The sequence below is a fragment of the Eriocheir sinensis genome, chromosome 47 (assembly GCF_024679095.1).
Source record: "Eriocheir sinensis breed Jianghai 21 chromosome 47, ASM2467909v1, whole genome shotgun sequence".
In the NCBI taxonomy this organism is placed as follows: Eukaryota; Metazoa; Arthropoda; class Malacostraca; order Decapoda; family Varunidae; genus Eriocheir; species Eriocheir sinensis.
The window spans coordinates 12900112-12920257 of NC_066555.1; the positions used below are offsets into that span (position 1 = coordinate 12900112).

Sequence of the window (20146 nt, forward strand, 5' to 3'; positions counted from 1 at the left end):
GCTTACTGTGCACATAAATTCGCCGCTCTCCACTATCAAATCAGCGAGTCTAAGTGTAGATAATATGTCTTGGACACGTGTATCCAAGCACTTCACTTGACGAACGAAGAATTGAAACGCTCAAACGCCTTGTTATGGGAACTTGTTACATCATTCCCTGCACTTCCTACTCCTACCGTCCCTACCTCCTCTACCTTGTACTCTGAACTTTTGAGCCAAACACATTCCTCCTCCTCCCCCTCCTCTTCCATCTCCTCCCTTCAAGCCTCTTCCTCTTCCTACTCTTTCCCTCCTCCCTTCAAGCCTCCTCCTCATCCTCCCCTCTCCCTCCCTCCGGCTCCTCCTGTACGGTAAGAAAGCTTCCACAAAAATCGAATGCACAAAAAAAGGAGGAGTAATATGATACGTAAAAAGTACACTCCCTGCCATAAAAATAGACAAACAGGATGCAGAGAAATACGATTCCGTCTACGTGGAAATAACCCAAAATAATAAGAAACTAACACTTGCAACCGTATACAGACCCCCAAAACAGCAGTGAGCTGCTTCCCCCTGCGATTTGGGACCAACCTCACCGACAATACAATCGACAACGCGTGGAACGTCTTTAAAGATAAGCTGCTGGAGGTAGAGAAGGCTACAGTGCTTACGAAATTCGGGCGAGTAAATGGTGCCGTAGATCCACCGTGGATGACCAGAGAAATAAAAAGGGCAGTTAGCTTAGAACAAAATAAATTATAATATACTGAAAGAGAATGACGCGGCCGAAGCCCGTACACAGTACCACAACAGCCTCTGAACTTGTCGCACCCGTATTCGGAGTAGTAAACGCAACAATGAAAAACAAGTAGCGCGCGAAATCAAGACTAACTCCAAAAACTTCTTCACATACATCAGGACAAAAAAAGAAAGTAAAATCCAATATTGGCCCCCTGACAGATGAAACCGGATCTGTAACCCAGGACAGTAAACACATGGCCAGAATCCTCAATAGTAAATTCGCATCCGTACTCACAGTCGAGGGCATCGAAATCATTCCCGAAGGCCCCGAACAGCCGAGAGGAACCACGCCCCTGGTAACTGACTCAAAATGCGACCAATAAGTGAAAAAAAATACTTGGACAAACTCGACACGAACAAATCAACTGGACCCGACAATTTGTCCCCGCGCATCTTAATAGAACTTAAACAGTAAATGCTTCAACCACCGCTAACATATTTAACCGGTCGGCACAACTGAACAAGGTCCCTGAAGACTAGCAGATGGCGAACGTACCACTGATTTTCAAAAAAAGGAAACAAAAGCGTTGCATTAAACTACAGCCCCATAAGTTTCATACAATTGGCAGGAAAAATACGCGATTTTTTTTTAGATACAAACATGTCAAGTTTCTAGAAGACAATAATATAATTTCCGACGCCCAGCACGGCTTCAGTAACAACCGCTCCTGCGCTATAATAACTGGGATGACCGCATCACCAGTGATATAATATACCTGGACTTTCAGAAACACTTTGACAAATTACCGCACGAGCGACTCCTTAAGAAACTGCACTCGGCGGGCTTAAGAAACTGCACTCGGCGGGCATTGGAGCCTATCTGATCGCGTGGGTAAGAGATAAGCTTACCAACAGAAAACTACGAGTGTTACTCAACGGATAGACTTCCGAGTGGCTTTTCAGTCACTAGTGGAGTGCCTCAAGGGTCAGTGCTGGGACCCATTCTCTTTATCATATATACCAACGACCTAGAATCAGGATTGAAATCCTACCTATCGAAATTTGCTGATGACACCAAGGTGGGTGAAAAGCCCTCACAAAGACCGACTGCGAAATCATTGAAAAACACCTCAATCAAATTATCGAATGGTCAGAAAAGTTGTAAATGTCCTTTAATGGTTCAATCACGCTTGTTCTTGTGCTATAAAAAAAAATAGAGAGGCTGCTCACAAAAGGTAACAGAGCCTTCGCACTCCTGCTAATCATGGTCTTTACATTTCCCCCCGGAATCGTGCCAAATATATTTTTCGACTCACCGAAAACACTTTCATCAGGAGAATATGCCACAATCTTACTTTTTTTAATTCTTCCAGAGACTTCTGGCACCTAGCCAAAAATATCACCTCCAATTTCACTTCATCTATCCCTCCTCTCCCTATTCCTGGCGGCAGCACTGCCGTCACATCTATCCCTAAGGCTGAACTCCTCTCTCAAACTTTCTCTAAAAACTCCAATCTGGACGATTATGGGCATATTTATCCTCCTCATCTCCCCTCTGACTCATTTGTGACTGTTATTAAGATTCTTAAAAATGATGTCAGCTATGACCTCTCTGGCTTCAGTCCTCAAAAGGCTTATGGGTCTGATGGAATTTTTTTTTTTTTACAACAAAGGAGACAGCTCAAGGGCACACACAAAAATGAAACAATAATAAAAAAAAGCCCGCAAATCGCTGCTCCTAAAAAGAATCAAAATAGGTGGCCGAAAGAGAGGCCAATTTCGGGAGGAGAGGTGTCCTGATACCCTCCTCTTGAAAGAGTTCAAGTCGTAGGCAGGAGGAAATTCAGATGAAGGAAGATTGTTCCAGAGTTTACCAGCGTGAGGGATGAAAGAGTGAAGATGCTGGTTAACCCATACGTAAGGAATTTGGATAGTATAGGGATGGGCATGAGTAGAAACTCGCGTGCAGCGGGGCCGCGGGAGGGGGGGGGGCGGGGGGGGCATGCAGTTAGCAAGTTCAGAAGAGCAGTCAGCGTGAAACTAACGATAGAAGATAGAAAGTGAGGCAACATGGAGGCGGAAATTTAGAGGTAAAAGACTATCAGTAAGAGGAGGAGAGCTGATGAGACGAAGAGCCTTAGACTCCACCATGTCCAAGAGAGCTGTGTGAGTGGATCCCCCCCACACGTGAGAGGCATACTCCATACGAGGGCGGACAAGGCCCCTGTACATGGATAGCAACTTTGCGGGGGAGAAGAACTGGCGGAGACGATACAGAACGCCCAACCTCGAGGAAGCTGATTTAGTGAGAGAGGAGATGTGAAGTTTCCAGTTAAGATTTTGAGTTAAGGATAGACCGATGATGTTTAGTGTTGAAGATGGTAACAGCTGAGTGTTGTCGAAGAATAGGGGATAGGTGTTTGGAAGATTGTGTCGAGTTGATTGGTGGAGAAATTGGGTTTTTGAGGCATTGAAGGACACAAGGTTCCTTTTACCCCAGTCAGAAATGATTGTAAGGTCTGAGGTTAAGCGTTCTGCAGCCTCCAGCCTAGAGTCATATAATTCATGTTGAGAGGGCCTTCTGTTGAAAGAAGTTGAATGATGCAGAGTGGAGCCATCAGCGTATGAGTGGATATGACAGTTTGTTATGAAAAGCAGATCATTGATGAATAACAGGAAGAGAGTGGGTGATAGAACAGAGCCCTGTGGAACACCACTGTTGATAGGTTTAGGGGGAGAACAGTGACCGTCTACCACAGCAGAGATTGAACATCTGGAAAGGAAACTGGAGATAAAGGAACAGAGAGAAGGATAGAATCCGAAAGAGGGCAGTTTAGAAAGCAAAGACATGTGCCAGACTCTATCAAGGCTTTCGATATGTCTAGCGCAACAGAGAAAGTTTCGCCGAAACGGCTAAGAGAGGATGACCAATAATCAGTTAAGAGAACAAGAAGATTGCGGAACCCATACTGGCGATCAGATAGAAGGTTAGAAGTGGAAAGGTGCTTTTGAATCTTCCTGTTAAGGATTGATTCAAAAGCTTTAGATAGACAGGGAAGCATAGCTATAAGGCGGTAGTTTGAGGGATTGGAACGGTCACCCTTCTTAGGCACAGGCTGTACGTACAAAGGCGTACTTCCAGCAGGAAGGAAAGGTAGATGTTGATAGGCAGAGGCGAAAGAGTTTGCCCAGGCAGGATGGCAGCACGGAAGCACAGTTTTTAAGGACAATAGGAGGCACTCCATTAGGTCCATAAGCCTTCTGAGAGTTGAGGCCAGAGAGGGCATAGAAAATATCACTCATAAGAATCTTAATAACAGGCATGGAGGAGTAGGAGGAATATACCCAGAATCGTCCAAAGTGGAGTTGTTACAGTGCCTCCCTTTGTCCTTAAAAAACTGTGCTTTCGTGCTGACACCCTGCCTGGTCAAGCTCTTTCGTCTCTGCCTGCCAACATCTACCTTTCCTTCCTGCTGAAAGTACGCCTACATACAGCCAGTGCCTAAGAAGGGTGACAGTTCCAGTCCCTTAAACTACCGTCCTATAACTATACTTTCCTGTTTTCTAAAGCTTTCGAATCGATCCTTAACCAGAATATTCATAAACATCTATCCCCTTTTGACCTTCTATCTGATCGCCAATATGGGTTCCACAAGTGGCTTTCAATAGGTGATCTTGCTTTCTTAACTGACTCTTGGTCATCTTCTCTTAGCCGTTTCGGTGCAACTTTTTCAGTTGGGCTAGACCTATCGAAAGCTTTCGATAGAGTCTAGCACAACTCTTTGCTTTCTATACTACCCTCATACGGATTCTATCCCTTTCTCTGTACCTTCATCTCCAGTTTCCTTTCAGGGCGTTCGGTCTCTGCTGTGGTATGCGGTCACTGTCCTTCCCTTAAACCTATTTACAGTGGTGTTCCGCAGGGCTATGTCATGTCTCCCACTCTCTTTCTGATATTCATCAATGATCTTATTTGTACGACAAACTGTCTCACCTACTCATACGCCGATGACTCTACTTTGCATTTTTCAACTTTTTTCAACAGGAATTACATGACTCCAGACTGGATGCTGCAGAACGGTTAGCCTCTGACCTTGCTATTATTTCCGATTGGGGCAGAAGGAACCTTGTGTTCTTCAACGCCTCTAAAACCCAGTTTATCCTCCTATCAACTAGAAACAGTCTTCCAAACACCTATCCCCTTTTCTTCGACAACACTCAGCTGTCACCTTCTTCTACATTAAACATCCTCGGTCTATCCTTAACTCAAAATCGTAACTGGAAACTTCACATAATATTATCTTTTCGCACTAAATCAGCTGCTTCGAGGTTGGGCGTTCTGTATCGTCTCCGCTAGTTCTTCTCCTCCGCACAGTTGCTATCCATATACAAGAGCCTTGTCCGCCCTCATATGGAGTATGCATCTCACGTGTGGGGTAGCTCCACACACACAGTTCTCTTGGACTTTGCAGAGTGTAAGGCTCTTTGTCTCATCAACTCCCCTCCTCTTTGAAGAAGAGGGTATCATTACATCTCTCCTCCCGAAATTGAGCTCTCTTTCGATCACTCCACTTTACTCTTTTATGTAGGCGCAGTGATAAGCGTGCTTTTTTTTTCATTTTCTTTTTTTCCCCTTGAACTGCTTCCTTTACTGTAAAAAAAATGCAGGACATTGGGTCCAGAAATAGTAACCACACATGCATCATGAATGGAAAACCTCTGCAGGCGGTGCGGAAGGAATCGGATCTTGGGGTCATTATCAGCAGTGACCTGAAACACGCGAATCATTAAAATAGCATATAACAAAGCCAACACTATGCTTGAGTTCATAGCGAGGAACTTCGAGTGTAAAATGTCAGACGTGATGCTATTATTGTACAATTTCATGGCTTATGCAGTACAGTTCTGGTCTCCTAATTACAGAAAGAACATTGATTTACTAGAAACGATTCAACGACGCGCCACGAATATGATTCCAACCTTAAGGGCTCAACCGTGCGAAGAACAACTCAAAGCGCCTCAATCTCATTACACTGGAGAAAAGATGCCTACGAGGGGATATGATTCTTCAAGTATCTGAAAAAGTTCAATAACGTCGCATACTCCAAATTTTTTTTAACTGTAAACCAACTCAGGAACTAGAAATAACGGTTTACCCATTTAGTCGAGTCGATGTAGCACAGACATTGGAAGAAGTTCCTTTTCAAGCTGAGTCATCCGCCATTGGAACAACCTTTCCTCAGTAGTAGTAAATGCGAATATCATCAACTCCTTCAAAAATCGAATCGACCGTCATTTCGTCGCGTCAGGAGGAAACTGGATACCGAGGTGCTTTCATTTGTTCCCCAGGCCCCAAGTGGCTGTCGAGCAGATTAAATCACCAAAGCGGGTAACCTCGTAATGAGCCAATAGGCTTTATGTTGCCTGCATTTCCATGTTTCCTCCTCCTTTTCCTCCTCCTCCTCCTCCTCCTTCTTTTCCTCCTCCTATTCTTCCACATTCTTCACCATCTCTTCCAAACGCTTCCTTTCCTTCTCCTTTTATTCCTACTCCATGTTTCCATGTTTCATCGTATTCGCTGACTCCTCTTCCCCCTCCTCATCATCATCACCTTTAGTCTCATACATTTTCCATTAAATTCTTCTCGTTTATCATATCTTCCAGTAGCCATTTCTTAACACATTTTTGTTATGTTTTCAGCACACACCTTTGTGCTTCATGCCAGTTCATTTTGTCTGTATGTGTTTCATCAATTATTTTATTATTTTCCATCCCATCTTTTCATATTTCTTACTCTCTTTCCTCTTTCCCTTCCTTTCTCCTGCTAACCCTTTCCTTGCGTCATCCTTTTCTTTTCACCCTTTCCAATTTCCTACTTTAAATATCGTTCAGTTTTCTTCTCATTTAATCCATTCTTCCTTTTTTATCTCCGTCCCATTAATTGTTTTTCTTATCTCTTTGTGTGCATTCACTAGCCAGAGTTTGTGTTTCTAAGTCTCATATACCGAGACACACACACACACACACACACACACACACACACACACACACGCGCGCGCGGCCCGGTAGCTCAGTGGTTAGAGCGTCTGTCTCACAACCAGAAGGACCGGGGTTCGATTCCCCTACCGGGTGAAGAGAAGTTGGGATTATCTTCTTTCACGTGTAACCCCTGTTCAACTAGCAGTGAGTAGGTACGCGACGTAAGGCGAGGAGTTGTGACCTCGTTCTCGCGGTGTGTTGTGTGTGAGTGGTCTCAGTCCTCCCAAAGATCGGTCACTGAGCTCTGAGCTCCTTCTGTAGGGGATCGGCTGGCTGTCTCGAGAGAGACCCGCAGCAGTCCAAGAGGTGAATCACACACACACACACACACACACACACACACACACACACACACACACACACACACACACACACACACGCACAAACAGACAAACAATCAAACAAACACGCACAAACAAACAGATACGAGAACACGCAACCACACATTCTTACTTTCCTCTTCCTTTACCTACAGATTACTAGCCCGGAGACATCTTCCAAAGGAGATGACGCCCCCCCTTCATCGCCTCTGCTGGATGGCCGGAATGGTGAGAGAGAGAGAGAGAGAGAGAGAGAGAGAGAGAGAGAGAGAGAGAGAGAGAGAGAGAGAGAGAGAGAGAGAGATTTACTTAGAAAATCAGACCACACAGACCCCATGGTCCAGACTAGGTGGTCTGTCCTTAAACCTAAGTGATTCTACATTAATCAGAAGGCTCCAAAACGATGCATTTCAACTCTAGTTGATATTAAGTTGAAGGAAGTGACGGTCGAGCTTGTTTTTGAAGGAGTCAATCGTGTTACACTGGACCACTGACGGTGGGAGCTTATTCCATTCTCGCACTACAACGTTAGTGAAGAAAAATTTGGTGCAGTCTGAATTTACTTGTCTACATTTGAGTTTTACGCCATTGTTCCTCGTACGCAAAGTGTCATCGATCATAAACAATGTTGATCTGTCTACATTCGTGAAACCATTAAGTATTTTAAAACATTCGATCAGTTTTCCTCGGAGGCGACGTTTCTCAAGAGAGAACATGTTAAGGGTGGAAAGTCTTTCTTCGTAAGATTTGTTGCGCAAGGAAGGGATCATTTTTGTTGCCCGACGCTGAACACCTTCTAATTTAGCAATGTCCTTTGCATGGTGGGGAGACCGAAACTGTACCGCATATTCCAAGTGGGGTCTGACTAAACTATTGTAGAGTGGAAGTATTACATCTTTATTCTTGAATAAAAAGTTTCTTTTAAAAGAAGCCCAACATTCTGTTCGCTTTATTTGCTGCATCGATGCATGCTGTGAGAATTTGAGGTTTGACGCGATTTTGACCCCCAAGTCCGTAACGCATTGAACGCTTTTGAGTTTAACGCCGCGCATTTCGTAATCGACCTTCTTATTCCTTGTTCCAACTTGAAGGACCTGGCACTTGTCTACGTTAAAGGGCATCTCCCATCTATCAGACCAAGCCGAAATTTTGTGCAAATCCTCTTGGAGGCTTTGCCTGTCTTCGTAAGTATGAACCGAGTTACCAATCTTTGTGTCGTCTGCAAATTTACTAATGCGATTATTGAGTCCAACATCCACATCGTTGATGTAAATAATGAAGAGCACTGGGCCACTAGTGACCGGCGCCCACTCTGAGTTAAATCCGTCAATCACCACTCTTTGTTGTCTGTTGCTCAATCAATTCGCGATCCATTGGTGTACTTGACCGTCAATATTTATTTACATTAATTTGTAAAGTAATTGATGATGTGGGACTTGATCAAACGCTTTCTGGAAATCAAGATAGACTACGTCCAGTGATTTGGTTACGTCATAAACCGTGAAGAGGTCGTTATAAAAGGTTAATATGTTTGATAGGCATTATCTTTTGTTACGAAAGCCGTGTTGTGAGTCCCCAATTAATGAGTGGCTTTCAAGGTAACTCACAATTTTGTCTCTAATTATGCTCTCAAATAGCTTACCAACAACCGAGGTTAGACTCATGGGCCTGTAATTACCTGGTACTTTTTTGTCTCCTTTCTTAAAAATCGGTGTCACGTTAGCCTTTTTGGAGGGAGAGAACTGTTGCAATGTTGACTGACAAAGTTATAGAAAGAGAATAAAGTGATGATCACAAGAAAAGTAGAGATTTTTTGGAAGAATATAAATTAATCAATCGACGGGGCATACGCCAGGAATGTGTCGCCTTTTCTATCCAACGATGGGAAGCACATGGGTCCCTCCGGGCAAGTGTCCATACTGGTCCCCTTCTCATGCGAAGTACCTCCTGCAGGATCTTTCAACTTGTTCTAGCCACGAACTGTGGGCGCTCCTTTGGCCTCCTCCACTCAGTCTCTTACAGAGACAACCCGATGATCAGGGTCTGCTTCTGGGCAGCGTGCCACATGCCCGAACAGCCGGAGTTGGCACTGACGAGCTATGCGGGTAATATATGTCGAATCAATCTCACAGCGTAGTCGCCGGTTAGACACAAAGTCATTCCAGTGATAGCCCATGATTCTGCATAGACGCTTATTACCAAAGATATAAATGCGCCTCTTCAAGTCCCTATTTCATGACCATGTCTCACAACCATAGGGTAAGACAGGGAGCACAAAGGACTTGAAGATCCAGATCTTTGTCCTTCTACAGTCATCGAAAACACAATATATTCATGCTGAGAGAATCCATAACACCGTGAGTCAAGCCAATTCGCCCAAATACTTCCTGGCGAGATGCATCGTTGTTATGAACTACGCTACCATGATATGTGAAATTTTCCGAGAACTCAATCTCTTCGCTGCACGCATGCTAAGATTATACTGTTTCCTCAAGCAATCGTCCAAACTCCTGTAACTTGGTCTTGTCCCAGGTGATCTGACGTCACAAGGGCTATGCCTCCTCGTGCAGTGCCTCTACAGCCATCACCAGAAGCACCAGGGACTCCGCAAGGATTACGGTATCGTCGGTAAATAGAAGGTCAGTGACCCTGGCACTGCCAATGAATACTTCATAATGACTCTGATCCACAACTCTGCCTATTACCCAATCCATACAAGTGTTGAAAAGCGATTGGTCAAGGACACAACCCTGCCTGACTCCCGCGTTCACGGGAAATAAGCTGGAGAAGTACCTCCCACAAAGTTCATAGCACTCTCAATCCCAGAATACAGTCCAGTCAGCAGACTAATAGTCATTACAGGAAGCCCTCCGAGTCGCAGAACATTCCAGAGTGCCTAGAGATGCACTGAATCAAACGCCTTCTTGAGTTGGACATAGTCTGTCAGCATCCCCTGTCGAAACTCCAGCAGTATGCGAAGCGCTAGGACACGGTCTGTTGTCGACTTCCCAGGCGTGAACCAAGACTGCTTAGGTCTTTGCAGCTTCAGCAGCTGGCTGCGGATCAGCATCAGCAATGAATGGGCAATCACCTTGCCTGGCACACTGAGCAGTGCAATACCACGGTAGATGTTGCAGTCGTGACAGTCTCCTTTCCCTTTCCAAATATGGATGACCAACCCCCTCTTCCAATCAGAAGGAAAGGTACCAAGTTGCCATATGGCAATCATTAATGCACGCAACCCGTGTATTAGGGCCTCGCCTCCAGCTCTGAGCAGCTCCGTACTGAGGTTACAGGTATCGAGTGCCTTTCCATCCATCAACTTTGCCACAGCCTCTCTGACCTTGTCAAGAAAGGGTGAGCTTTTGTGGATGGGTGAATCAACATCCGCCACCTGCAGCCCAGTAGCTGGAAACTGCCCAATTGGAGGGTCCGCCCTGTACAACTGCTCAAAGTACTCAGCCCAACGATCCCTGGGTACCCATCCATGTCCGGCACGAGACAGCCATCAGCTGTTCGGATTGCACTCACCTGAGAGGAAGGTTCGGAGCGGAGCTTCTTCAGGACTCGGTAAACTGGTTTAAGGTCACATTTAAACGGCCTTCGATCTCCTCAGCGAGACCTCTGACATTTTTCTTGTCTCTCTTGAGGAGAGCTCAATTACTTACAAGGGTGTGGTCAGTCTCATTAGCTACACCTCCGGCATTGATATACCAAGTCCAACGGTGCAGCTCTGGTCTCTGGTACCAATAATCCGCAATAGCTTACCTTTGGGATCTTGCAAAATTAAGGAGGGAGCTGTTGATGTTCTTGGTACCAGAACCATGGGGACCAACACGTAACTTATAGCCAACCCTGTCAGTGCCCGTAGCAGTATTGAAGTCGCCCAGGACAATAAGTGTGTCCCGAGGGGGGCACTGGTCTAATACGGAGGCGAGTTTGGCGTAGAATATCTCCTCTTCATTTTCACACATCTAGGTAGGAGCGTGCACTGCAGCACGAGTGTATGCTTCAGCCTCACCCACAGTGTACGCTCATCAACCGGAGTAACCTCAGTCATAAATGGCTGCAGCTGAGTGGAGGTGCCCAGAGCTACCCCCATAAGACAGAAACCATGCCTTATGCTGGACAAGTAGTAGGTGTACCCTTCCTCATTGACCTCGCCATTGCCAGGTCTCCTCGTCTCAGAAACTCCCACTAAGTCCACCCTCAGCATTCTGAGCTCATCTGATAAGAAGGGTAGTCGGTCATCCTCCGAGAGGCTCCGGACGTTCCAGGAGCCCATAAGCAGAGCCCTCTGAGGGTTAACTTTGGGTCTGGTTCTGCAGGCGGGCGCCGCTTCTGTACCGCCTCGGCCAGCCACAAAAGAAAAAGAGGGACTTTTCAATATTGAAATTCATTTGCCATGTTCGTGCCCAACTACTTAAACGTTCGAGATCAACTTGGAAGTGTTCTTTATCCATTGTCGTAGTGACTCTGCTGGCTATTTTTGTGTCGTCTGCAAATTTCGATATTTTACACGATAGCCCCTCGTCAATGTCATTTAGGTACGTACACTAAAAACAGAATAGGTCCCAGCGCCGACCACTGTGGAACACCGCTTTTGACATCTCGCCAGTCAGATGATATACCATTCATAACAACTCTCTGTTTACGGTCGGTAAGCCATTCTTTGAGCCACTTATGAATATTACCAGTTATACCGTGAACTTGCAATTTACTAAGGAGGCGGTTGTGAGGGGCTTTGTCAAATGCTTTCTGAAAATCCGAATATACAATGTCTACTGTTTGACTGTCATCGTACACATTAAAGATGTAGTTGAAGAAATCGAGGTTAGTCAAACAGGAACGTTTGTTTCGAAAACCGTGTTGCGAATCCTTAATTAGTCTGTTATCTTAAATTGATTGCACACGATTGACGTTAGACTGATCGGTCGATAATTACCTGGTTGCGACTTGTCGCCTTTTTTAAAGATAGGAGTTACGTTAGCGTTTCCATTCTAGTGGTACTTTTCCTGTGTTTAGTGACTTTGAGAATATGATCATGAGGGGCTTGCTGATCTGATATTTTGCCTCTTTAAGAATACGCGGGGATATTTTATCTGGGCCAGGCGTTTTGTTCACTTTAATATTATCGATAATTTGTACTATATCACTTTCTACAATGTCGCTAATACTACTCAAGGATGTGTCATCAATATATCTAGGGGTTTCCGGTTGCCTTTCGGATAAAATTTCTTCTGTAAATACGGAGGCAAAAAAATAATTCAATATGTTAGCGATTTCGTGGATTCGCCATTTACAGTTGCCAATACTGGGGGTGAGAACTTTTTTTTATTTCTTACGTAGGCAAAAAATTCTTTAGGATTTGTTTTGCTGGTGCTTGCAATATGAAGCTCTAGGTTTCTTTTATTGAGACGTATTATTCTTTTTGTTTCTCGGCGTAATCTTTGGAATTCAATTTTGTCTGTTTCATTATTTGTGATCAAGTATTTGCGACGCGGTCGATTTTACTTCTCAATTTGGCGTTTGAGTTGATTGTTCTAACACTTAGGCTTCCAGTTGGCTGTTGGTCGTCTTTTACGGACTGGTACGCATAAATTCACGGCTCTACTTAAAGTTTCTGTGAATGTTTCCCAAGCTTTATCCATATCTGAGGCTGCATAAATTTCGCTCCAGTCTGCATTCGCTAGTAAATTTCTTAGTTTGTCAAATTCCGCATGTTGGTAATCAGGTATTCTTTCTTCACTCGTTTTCATATCCTTTTTGATTTTTATCTTAAGCGAAATCATTCGATGATCGCTGTCGCTGAATTCTGTACCAACATTGAGATCATTAACTACTAACGGTTTCAGGGGCCGTGTTCCCCTGTTTTTCGCAAATAAAATTTTAACAAAGCGTCGGACAAGGATGTTATTTTGGCAGTGGATATTTGAGACCCCGACCTAATGGGCAAAAATATGATTTAGTGTCACATGTGGATAATGGAGCACTTATAAGAGTAAATTTAGGGTAAACTTGGCTAAAAGTTACAGGCACTGTGGGCGAGGCTAGCCCCGCCCCGCTCATCTTCTGACGTCGATGTGACGTTTAGCTCTGACGTATGAGTAATCATCCATCCAACCAGCAATTATGACGTCTTACTGCTTCACACACACACACACACACACACACACACACACACACACACACACACACCGTAGCAATATGTAATCTACTGTAAATATGGATGCTCCATATATGGACTATCAGTTATGAAGAAACAGTTTTACTCGAAGGAAATTACTTATCCTTTACATGGAAAATGTGACTATTGGTAGTACATGCTGCATGTATGTAAGCGAGCAGTAGTTCCTGGTTTCATCCCTTGTTGGTTCACCGGCCTCCCCCATACCCAACCTTTCCTTCCTCACACAATCATCCCCACCCAACCACCCAACAACACCTTTGTCGTTTATGGCATATTACCACCTAAAGGGTGATACACTGTCTGATACCGTACATACGACCGTATCATTACGAATCTTATTACTAACGTATGTGCAGGTTATCACATACTGTACATTCCACAGCTTTTGGAACATTCCTGCCGAACTTGTACATCTGCTGTGTGCCGTGAGCCTTTATGGCCTTTAGGTAATTTACAGTAGATTACATATTGCTACGGTGTGTGTGTGTGTGTGTGTGTGTGTGTGTGTGTGTGTGTGTGTGTGAAGCAGTAACACGTCATAATTGCTGGTTGGATGGATGATTACTCATACGTCAAGGCTAAACGTCACATCGACGTCACGAGAAGATGAGCGGGGCGGGGCTAGCCTCGCTCAGAGTGCCTGTAACTTTTTGCCAAGTTTACCCTAAATTTACTCTTATAAGTGCTTCATTATCCACATGTGACACCAAATCATATTTTTTGCCCACTAGGTCGGGGTCTCAAACATCCACTGCCAAAATAACATCCTTGTCCGACGCTTTGTTAAAGTTTTATTTGCGAAAAACAGGGGAGCACGGGCCCTGAAACCGTTAGTAGGCTTTCTTTAGTTGTGAGAACAAGATCGAGTATGTTATTTTCGCCAGTTGGTTTATGCACATGCTGATAAAGCGCACTTTTTATTAAGTTACTGTATAGATCTTGACCTGAGTATATATTTAATATGTCTCCCCAACTATTTACTGGTAAGTTAGTCTCCCATAATTACAGCTTCAAATTGATTGCATATGTTAGAAATTTGTTCAAACAGAGTTCTGTCTATTTGCATTGCTTGGTTTGGAGGTCTATAAACAATGCCAATAACTAATTTACTTGAACGGTTTTTAATTTCTACGAAAACGGTGTCTATATTATTTATTCTTTCTGCTTTGATAACATGTGGATTGAAACGAGCTTGAATATATAAGACGACGCCACCACAAACTCTGTTTTCTCTGTCGCAAAGAAAAATTGAATAGCCGGGTAAGCTAAATTCCGCAATAAAATCTCTGTTATTTGTATTCAACCATGACTCCGCGACGGCGATAATGTGGAAGTTTTCCGTTGCAGCAAGTTCTTCCAGGTCTGTGAATTTATTTCGAATGCTGCGGGCATTTACAAAACACGCGTTTATATGGTCATGGTGGGATTGGTTGGTGGTCCTTTGATTGTTTACGTGACGCTCTCTGAAAAGTGACACCTGCTCACTAAGAAGTCTTCCAAGTCTAGCCGCCCCGGCGGGGTTTAGGTGCACACCATCGCGTTCGTACAAGTCATTTGCACTATAAAAGTTATTCCAAAAGTTCACAAACTCTACATTTTCTTGAGCACATAATGGCTTTAGTCAATTGTTAGTGCTGAAGGCTTTGCTGTAAAAAAGCATTACTTTCTCTCATCCGGGGGAGGATACCAGATATCATTATGTTGTTTGTTTTTTCCTTGAATTGTCGGATCAGTCTATGATACTTTTCCATTAATTCTTCTGAACGATTGGCCTTTACGTCGTTCGTTCCGACACGGATGACGAACAGTGAGTTTTGTCGGAGCCGGTCATAACATTGTCACGTGCCGCAGTGATGCCATCTACACCTATACCAGGGAAACACTTGCGTTTGCGTTTCTCATATGAAGCACGACCGCAAAATTCTGTTAACTGACCTCTGATCATGGAATCGCCAATTAACCGGGTTTCGTGTTCCTCTTCAACTTTTTCATTTAAAATAGCAAATCGATTGAAGGTCGTGAGTTGCAACATTTTCTTGTTGTAGAAGGCCTGGCTCCATTCCTTACAGGAGTGAAACCGTCATCAGGTGTTTCGGTACTCGGAGTTCTCGTGACTTGGGCATAGGTCGGTTCGGTCGGGTTGGGCAATGAAGGGGCAGTGTCGCTAGCCTGCGGTACAACTATGTTGGCCGCAACAAACTCCTTTAGGGATTCGTGTTTTTTTTTCTAGGATGTCATATTTCATTTTCAAATCGTCGTACTTACGGTCGCTATCACAAAAGCGAAAAGCAGAGGAGTTACTAAAATACTTAGGAGCGTACTTCTCGCTGCATACTTCGCAATCCCTCAGGTTGGACGGCATTTTGGATTAGCAATTTCTTAACTGACAATGAAAGCAATTAGAGCGCAGTTACTGTAAAACTTAAGAGTATCACCATAATACAGTCTAAAAAAGTTGCATGCATAGAAAAGAGATACTGCGGTTTCCCAGTGCCCCAGGAAAATAAAGGTATGGAGACCTCCGTAGGGCCAGACAAAAACAGAAAATGGCCATTATGAGTGATGAGCCTCCGGATTTGAAGCTGCCAAAATGTCAACCCACACTGGGTAGAGAGAAAGGAGTCAGCCACCCAAGAGCATCACAACATGTGCCCCCCTTCAAGCACGAGCCTTGCGAGCCCTGGCCCAAGGCACCTGTCACAAGGTGTGCTCCGAGAACTCCGCAGGAAAAAAGAACACCGCCGCGAAGACTTCGAAGTGACCAGAACCTCCTGGGATAGTGAATGAAACATCGGAGGAAGACTGAGACTAGAGGCTGGGTATAATACCTGTAGAAAGGAAGGAAAGGAAGGGATGTCTTCAAAGTGTAGGGGCGGGTGACAACCCTTGGATAGACTACCCATAGGAAGAAAAAAAAAAGGTAATAGTCCGGAGAGAAAGAAAGAAAAAAGTCCCTTTTAGTCGCCTTTTACGACACGCAGGGAATACGGTGGTGGAATTCTTACACCCCCCAACCACAGAAGGATTACACCCCCCAACCGCAGGAGGAGGAGGAGGAGGAGGAGGAGGAGGAGGAGGAGGAGTAAGAGGAGTAGGAGAGGAGAATATGAAAGACTTATATCTGATCAGAAAAGGAAGCACAGAAAACAAAAGCCGAATGAGAAATATCAGAAGGTGGTTTTGTGTCATATTAGAGAGAGAGAGAGAGAGAGAGAGAGAGAGAGAGAGAGAGAGAGAGAGAGAGAGAGAGAGAGAGAGAGAGATACCTCAATGAGAGCTGAGGAAATCATATAAGAACATAAGAACAAGAACGTAAGGAGTCTGCGAGAGACCGGTTGGCCTACACAAGGCAGCTCCTGTACACACAACCCCACCTTACCTCACCATCCTTAGCTTTATCTAACCTCTTCTTGAATGTATCTATGGTATTGGCACCCACAACATGGCTCCCAAGCCTGTTCCCTTCGTCCACCACTCTAACGGTGAACCAGTCATTGCCTATGTCTTTGTTGAATCTGAATTTGTCTAACCTAAAACCATTGTCATGCGTCTTACCTGGCTCTTTAACTATCAAAATCTTCTTGACATTCCCTTTATTAAAGCTCTTCATCCATTTATAGACTTCGATCAAGTCTCCTCGCAACCTTTGCCTTTCTAGAGAGTGTAGATTTAAATGCTTCAGCCTGTCTTCATAAGGCAAGTTTCTCACCCCCTGAATCATTTTTGTCATCCTCCTCTGTACAGATTCTAACATCTTGATATCCATTCTACAGTAGGGAGACCAGAACTGAACTGCATAATCGAAATGAGGTCTAACTAGTACTAAGTACAGTTTGAGGATGACTTAAGCGCTCCTATTGCTTACTCTCCTTGAGATGAAACCCAGTACTCTGTTTGCCCGATTTTTAGCCTGAATGCATTGAGCCCTAGGACGGGGGTCAGCGCTCATTAGGACTCCTAAGTCTCTCTCACGCCCATACCTGCTTAGAGGAGTGTCATTTAAGGAATGCTACACTTCCCGACATTGAATTCCATCTGCCACTTCCCCGCCCAATCATATAGTCTGGCAAGCTCATCCTCGAGAACACTAGCGTCCCTGTCTGATCGGATTACTCTACCGATCTTGGTATCATCTGCGAACTTACTGACATCACTACTAATTCCTGTGTCCAAGTCACTGATGTAAATAATACAAAGCAGAGGACCCAGTACCGACCCTTGAGGGACTCCACTCGTAACACTGCCCCATTCAGATTTTTTACCATTGATTTACACTCTCTGCTTCCTCCCACTAAGCCACGCCCTGATCCAGTTCAAAACTTTTCCATCTACGCCGTGAGCCTGTAATTTTAGTAATAGCCGGTGATGGGGAACTTTGTCAAACGCTTTACTGAAATCTAGATACAATATGTCATAGCTTTCATCTCGGTCAACCGTCTCGATTACTTTAGTGTAGAAGGACAACAGGTTAGTAAGGCAAGACCTACCCTTTGTGAACCCATGCTGTGAATCATAAATTAAATTATGATTTTCTAGATGGTCCCGAATGCTCCCGGCTATAATTCACCCCAACATATTTCCTACAACTGATGTTAAGCTAATTGAGCGATAATTTGAGGTGGCTGACTTGTCTCCCTTTTTGAAAATCGGCGTCACATTAGGTGCTTTCCATCGACTGGGCACATACCCAGAATTTACCGACATCTTAAAGATATCGGTAAGTGGGCCACTAAGGACCTCCTTACACTCTTTCAGAACCCTTGGGAATACTTCGTCTGGGCCCGGCAATTTGTTTTTCTTCAACCTACTAATCTCATCCTGGACTACTTGCCTAGTGATGATCACATCCCTCAACTTGTCGCTCTCTTCGCCCTCATATACCTGAACTCTCTCCGGAATGGTTGTTAGAATTTCGTGCGTGAAAATTGAGAGGAAATAGTTATTCATCATTTGACTCATATCTTCTCCATTCTCAACGGGCTCACCCGTGTTTGTTTTCAACGGTCCAATTCTGTCCCTTGTTTTCGTTCTGTAAATTTGAAGTCCTTGGGATCGCTCTTGGCCTCATTGGCTACCCTATTCTCATAATTTAATTTTGCTGGGCGGGTGTTCTTCACCGACCTGGCTAGCTCAACATACCTACCCCTGAGGTGGGTTTCTCCGTTTTTTATTTTCCTATAAATTCCTCTCTTCAAGCCAATCTCATGCTTGAGTCTGCAGGTCATCCATTTGGGGTCGTTATTTTTCTTCCTACGTGCTTGGTAAGGGATATGCTGTATCTGACCCTCTGCAATTACTCTAACTAAATTATTGTAGGTCATTTCTATATGGTTACCCTGTCTTTCCGGTTCCAGCCCTGAGATCTGGCCCTCATCCAGCCCTAAGGTTCTTCTAAAGTCAGGCACCAACACAGGATTGAGTTCATGGGTCACTGCCCGGTCTAATTTAAACCTAGTTTCCTTGTGATCACTGCCACCTAATTCTCCCCCAACATCTAGCTCGCTGATCATATTATTGGTGTTAGTAAATACCAAGTCTAGAATGTTGTTAACCCTGGTGGGCTCAGTTACTGTCTGATTGAGAAAATTATCTTGTATTACTTTCAGAAAATCCTCAGATTTTAGATCACCCACCACGCCTTCCCAGTCTATATTCCTATAGTTAAAATCCTCCATTATGCAGACATTTTTGCCCCTGCCAGCCCTGCCTACCTCTTGCAGTAATATATCAGTGTCCTGCCTGCTAAGGTTGGGTGGCCTGTAAAGAACCCCTATAATTAATTTGTCTTTCCCTTTGTGGACGTCCACCCAAACTGATTATGAGTCGCCATTTGTTTGAACAGAGTTGTTAGCGGAACATTTAAGTGTGTCTTTAACATTAAGTGCCACCCCCCCTCCCCTTCTTCCCTTTCTATCTTTGTGAAACATTTGATAACCATATATTTCATACTCCCACATGAAGTTTTTGTTTGCAGTATCCACCAATGTTTCCGTGATAGCTATAATGTCGAATTTCTCGACACATGCTTTCCCCCTCAGTAGATATATCTCATTCCTGAGGCACCTACTGTTGGTGTAATAAGCCGTTAGCCCATCCTTTCTTACATCCTACCGATCACTCCTGCGCCCCCTAGTCCCAGTCTGCGATGCATAGCCACTGATGACAGGCCCTTCCCCCCCTGCCTACTCTAAAAAATACTGTAGGTTCCTTATCCCTTGAACAAAACTACCTGTTAATGAACCTGACTTGACTGTCCCCAACCACCAGGACTTTCCTCTTAGAAACTGTGTCAGTAGACGGAAGGGAAGCCGCTACAGGAGGATGGGGAGGGGCGGCAACAGGGGAGGGGGAGGGGGAGGGGAAGGAGGAGGAGGAACACAAAGGAACACAAAGGAAGAACAAACAACAGCAGACCTGCTGGTCCTTACGAGGCTGTTTGTGACAAGCTACACTAACTATCTAATCAAAGGTGGAAGCTGAAGGACAACAAAGGCGAAGGCTCCTCCCCACCCCCCCATCCCTCCAGCCAAAGTTGGCAGGAAAAGAAAAAGAACCATGCAGCATGGAAAAACTGCATGGAATTTATGTAGGAAAGAGGAAAGAACCACCATCACTGCTACCACTAACCGGGCTATAAAAGCGGACAAGGACACCAGTATTCGAAAGAACTTAACGGTATTATGACAATGAGTAATATCTTAGTTGCTGGTTGGATTCAAAATACTTGTCTAATCTATTCTTGAAGGCCGTAACTGTTGTACTATCAACGACATCACAGGGTAGAGAGTTCCAAACATTAACAACTCGATTGAAGAAGAAGTGTTTGGCTTCGTGCGACGAGAATCTTTTACCACTTATCTTCAAATTGTGATTTCTT

General features: G+C 44.4%; 1 protein-coding gene across 1 annotated transcript in view; it reads left to right on the forward strand.

Moving 5' to 3' along the window:
* LOC126981377 (protein O-mannosyl-transferase TMTC1-like) overlaps positions 1-20146 on the forward strand; it is a 136023-nt gene that overhangs the window by 20723 nt on the left and 95154 nt on the right. The window contains exon 2 of the mRNA XM_050832403.1: positions 7235-7307. Within this exon, the coding sequence (XP_050688360.1) occupies positions 7235-7307 (73 nt within the window). The remainder of the gene's footprint in view (positions 1-7234; positions 7308-20146) is intronic.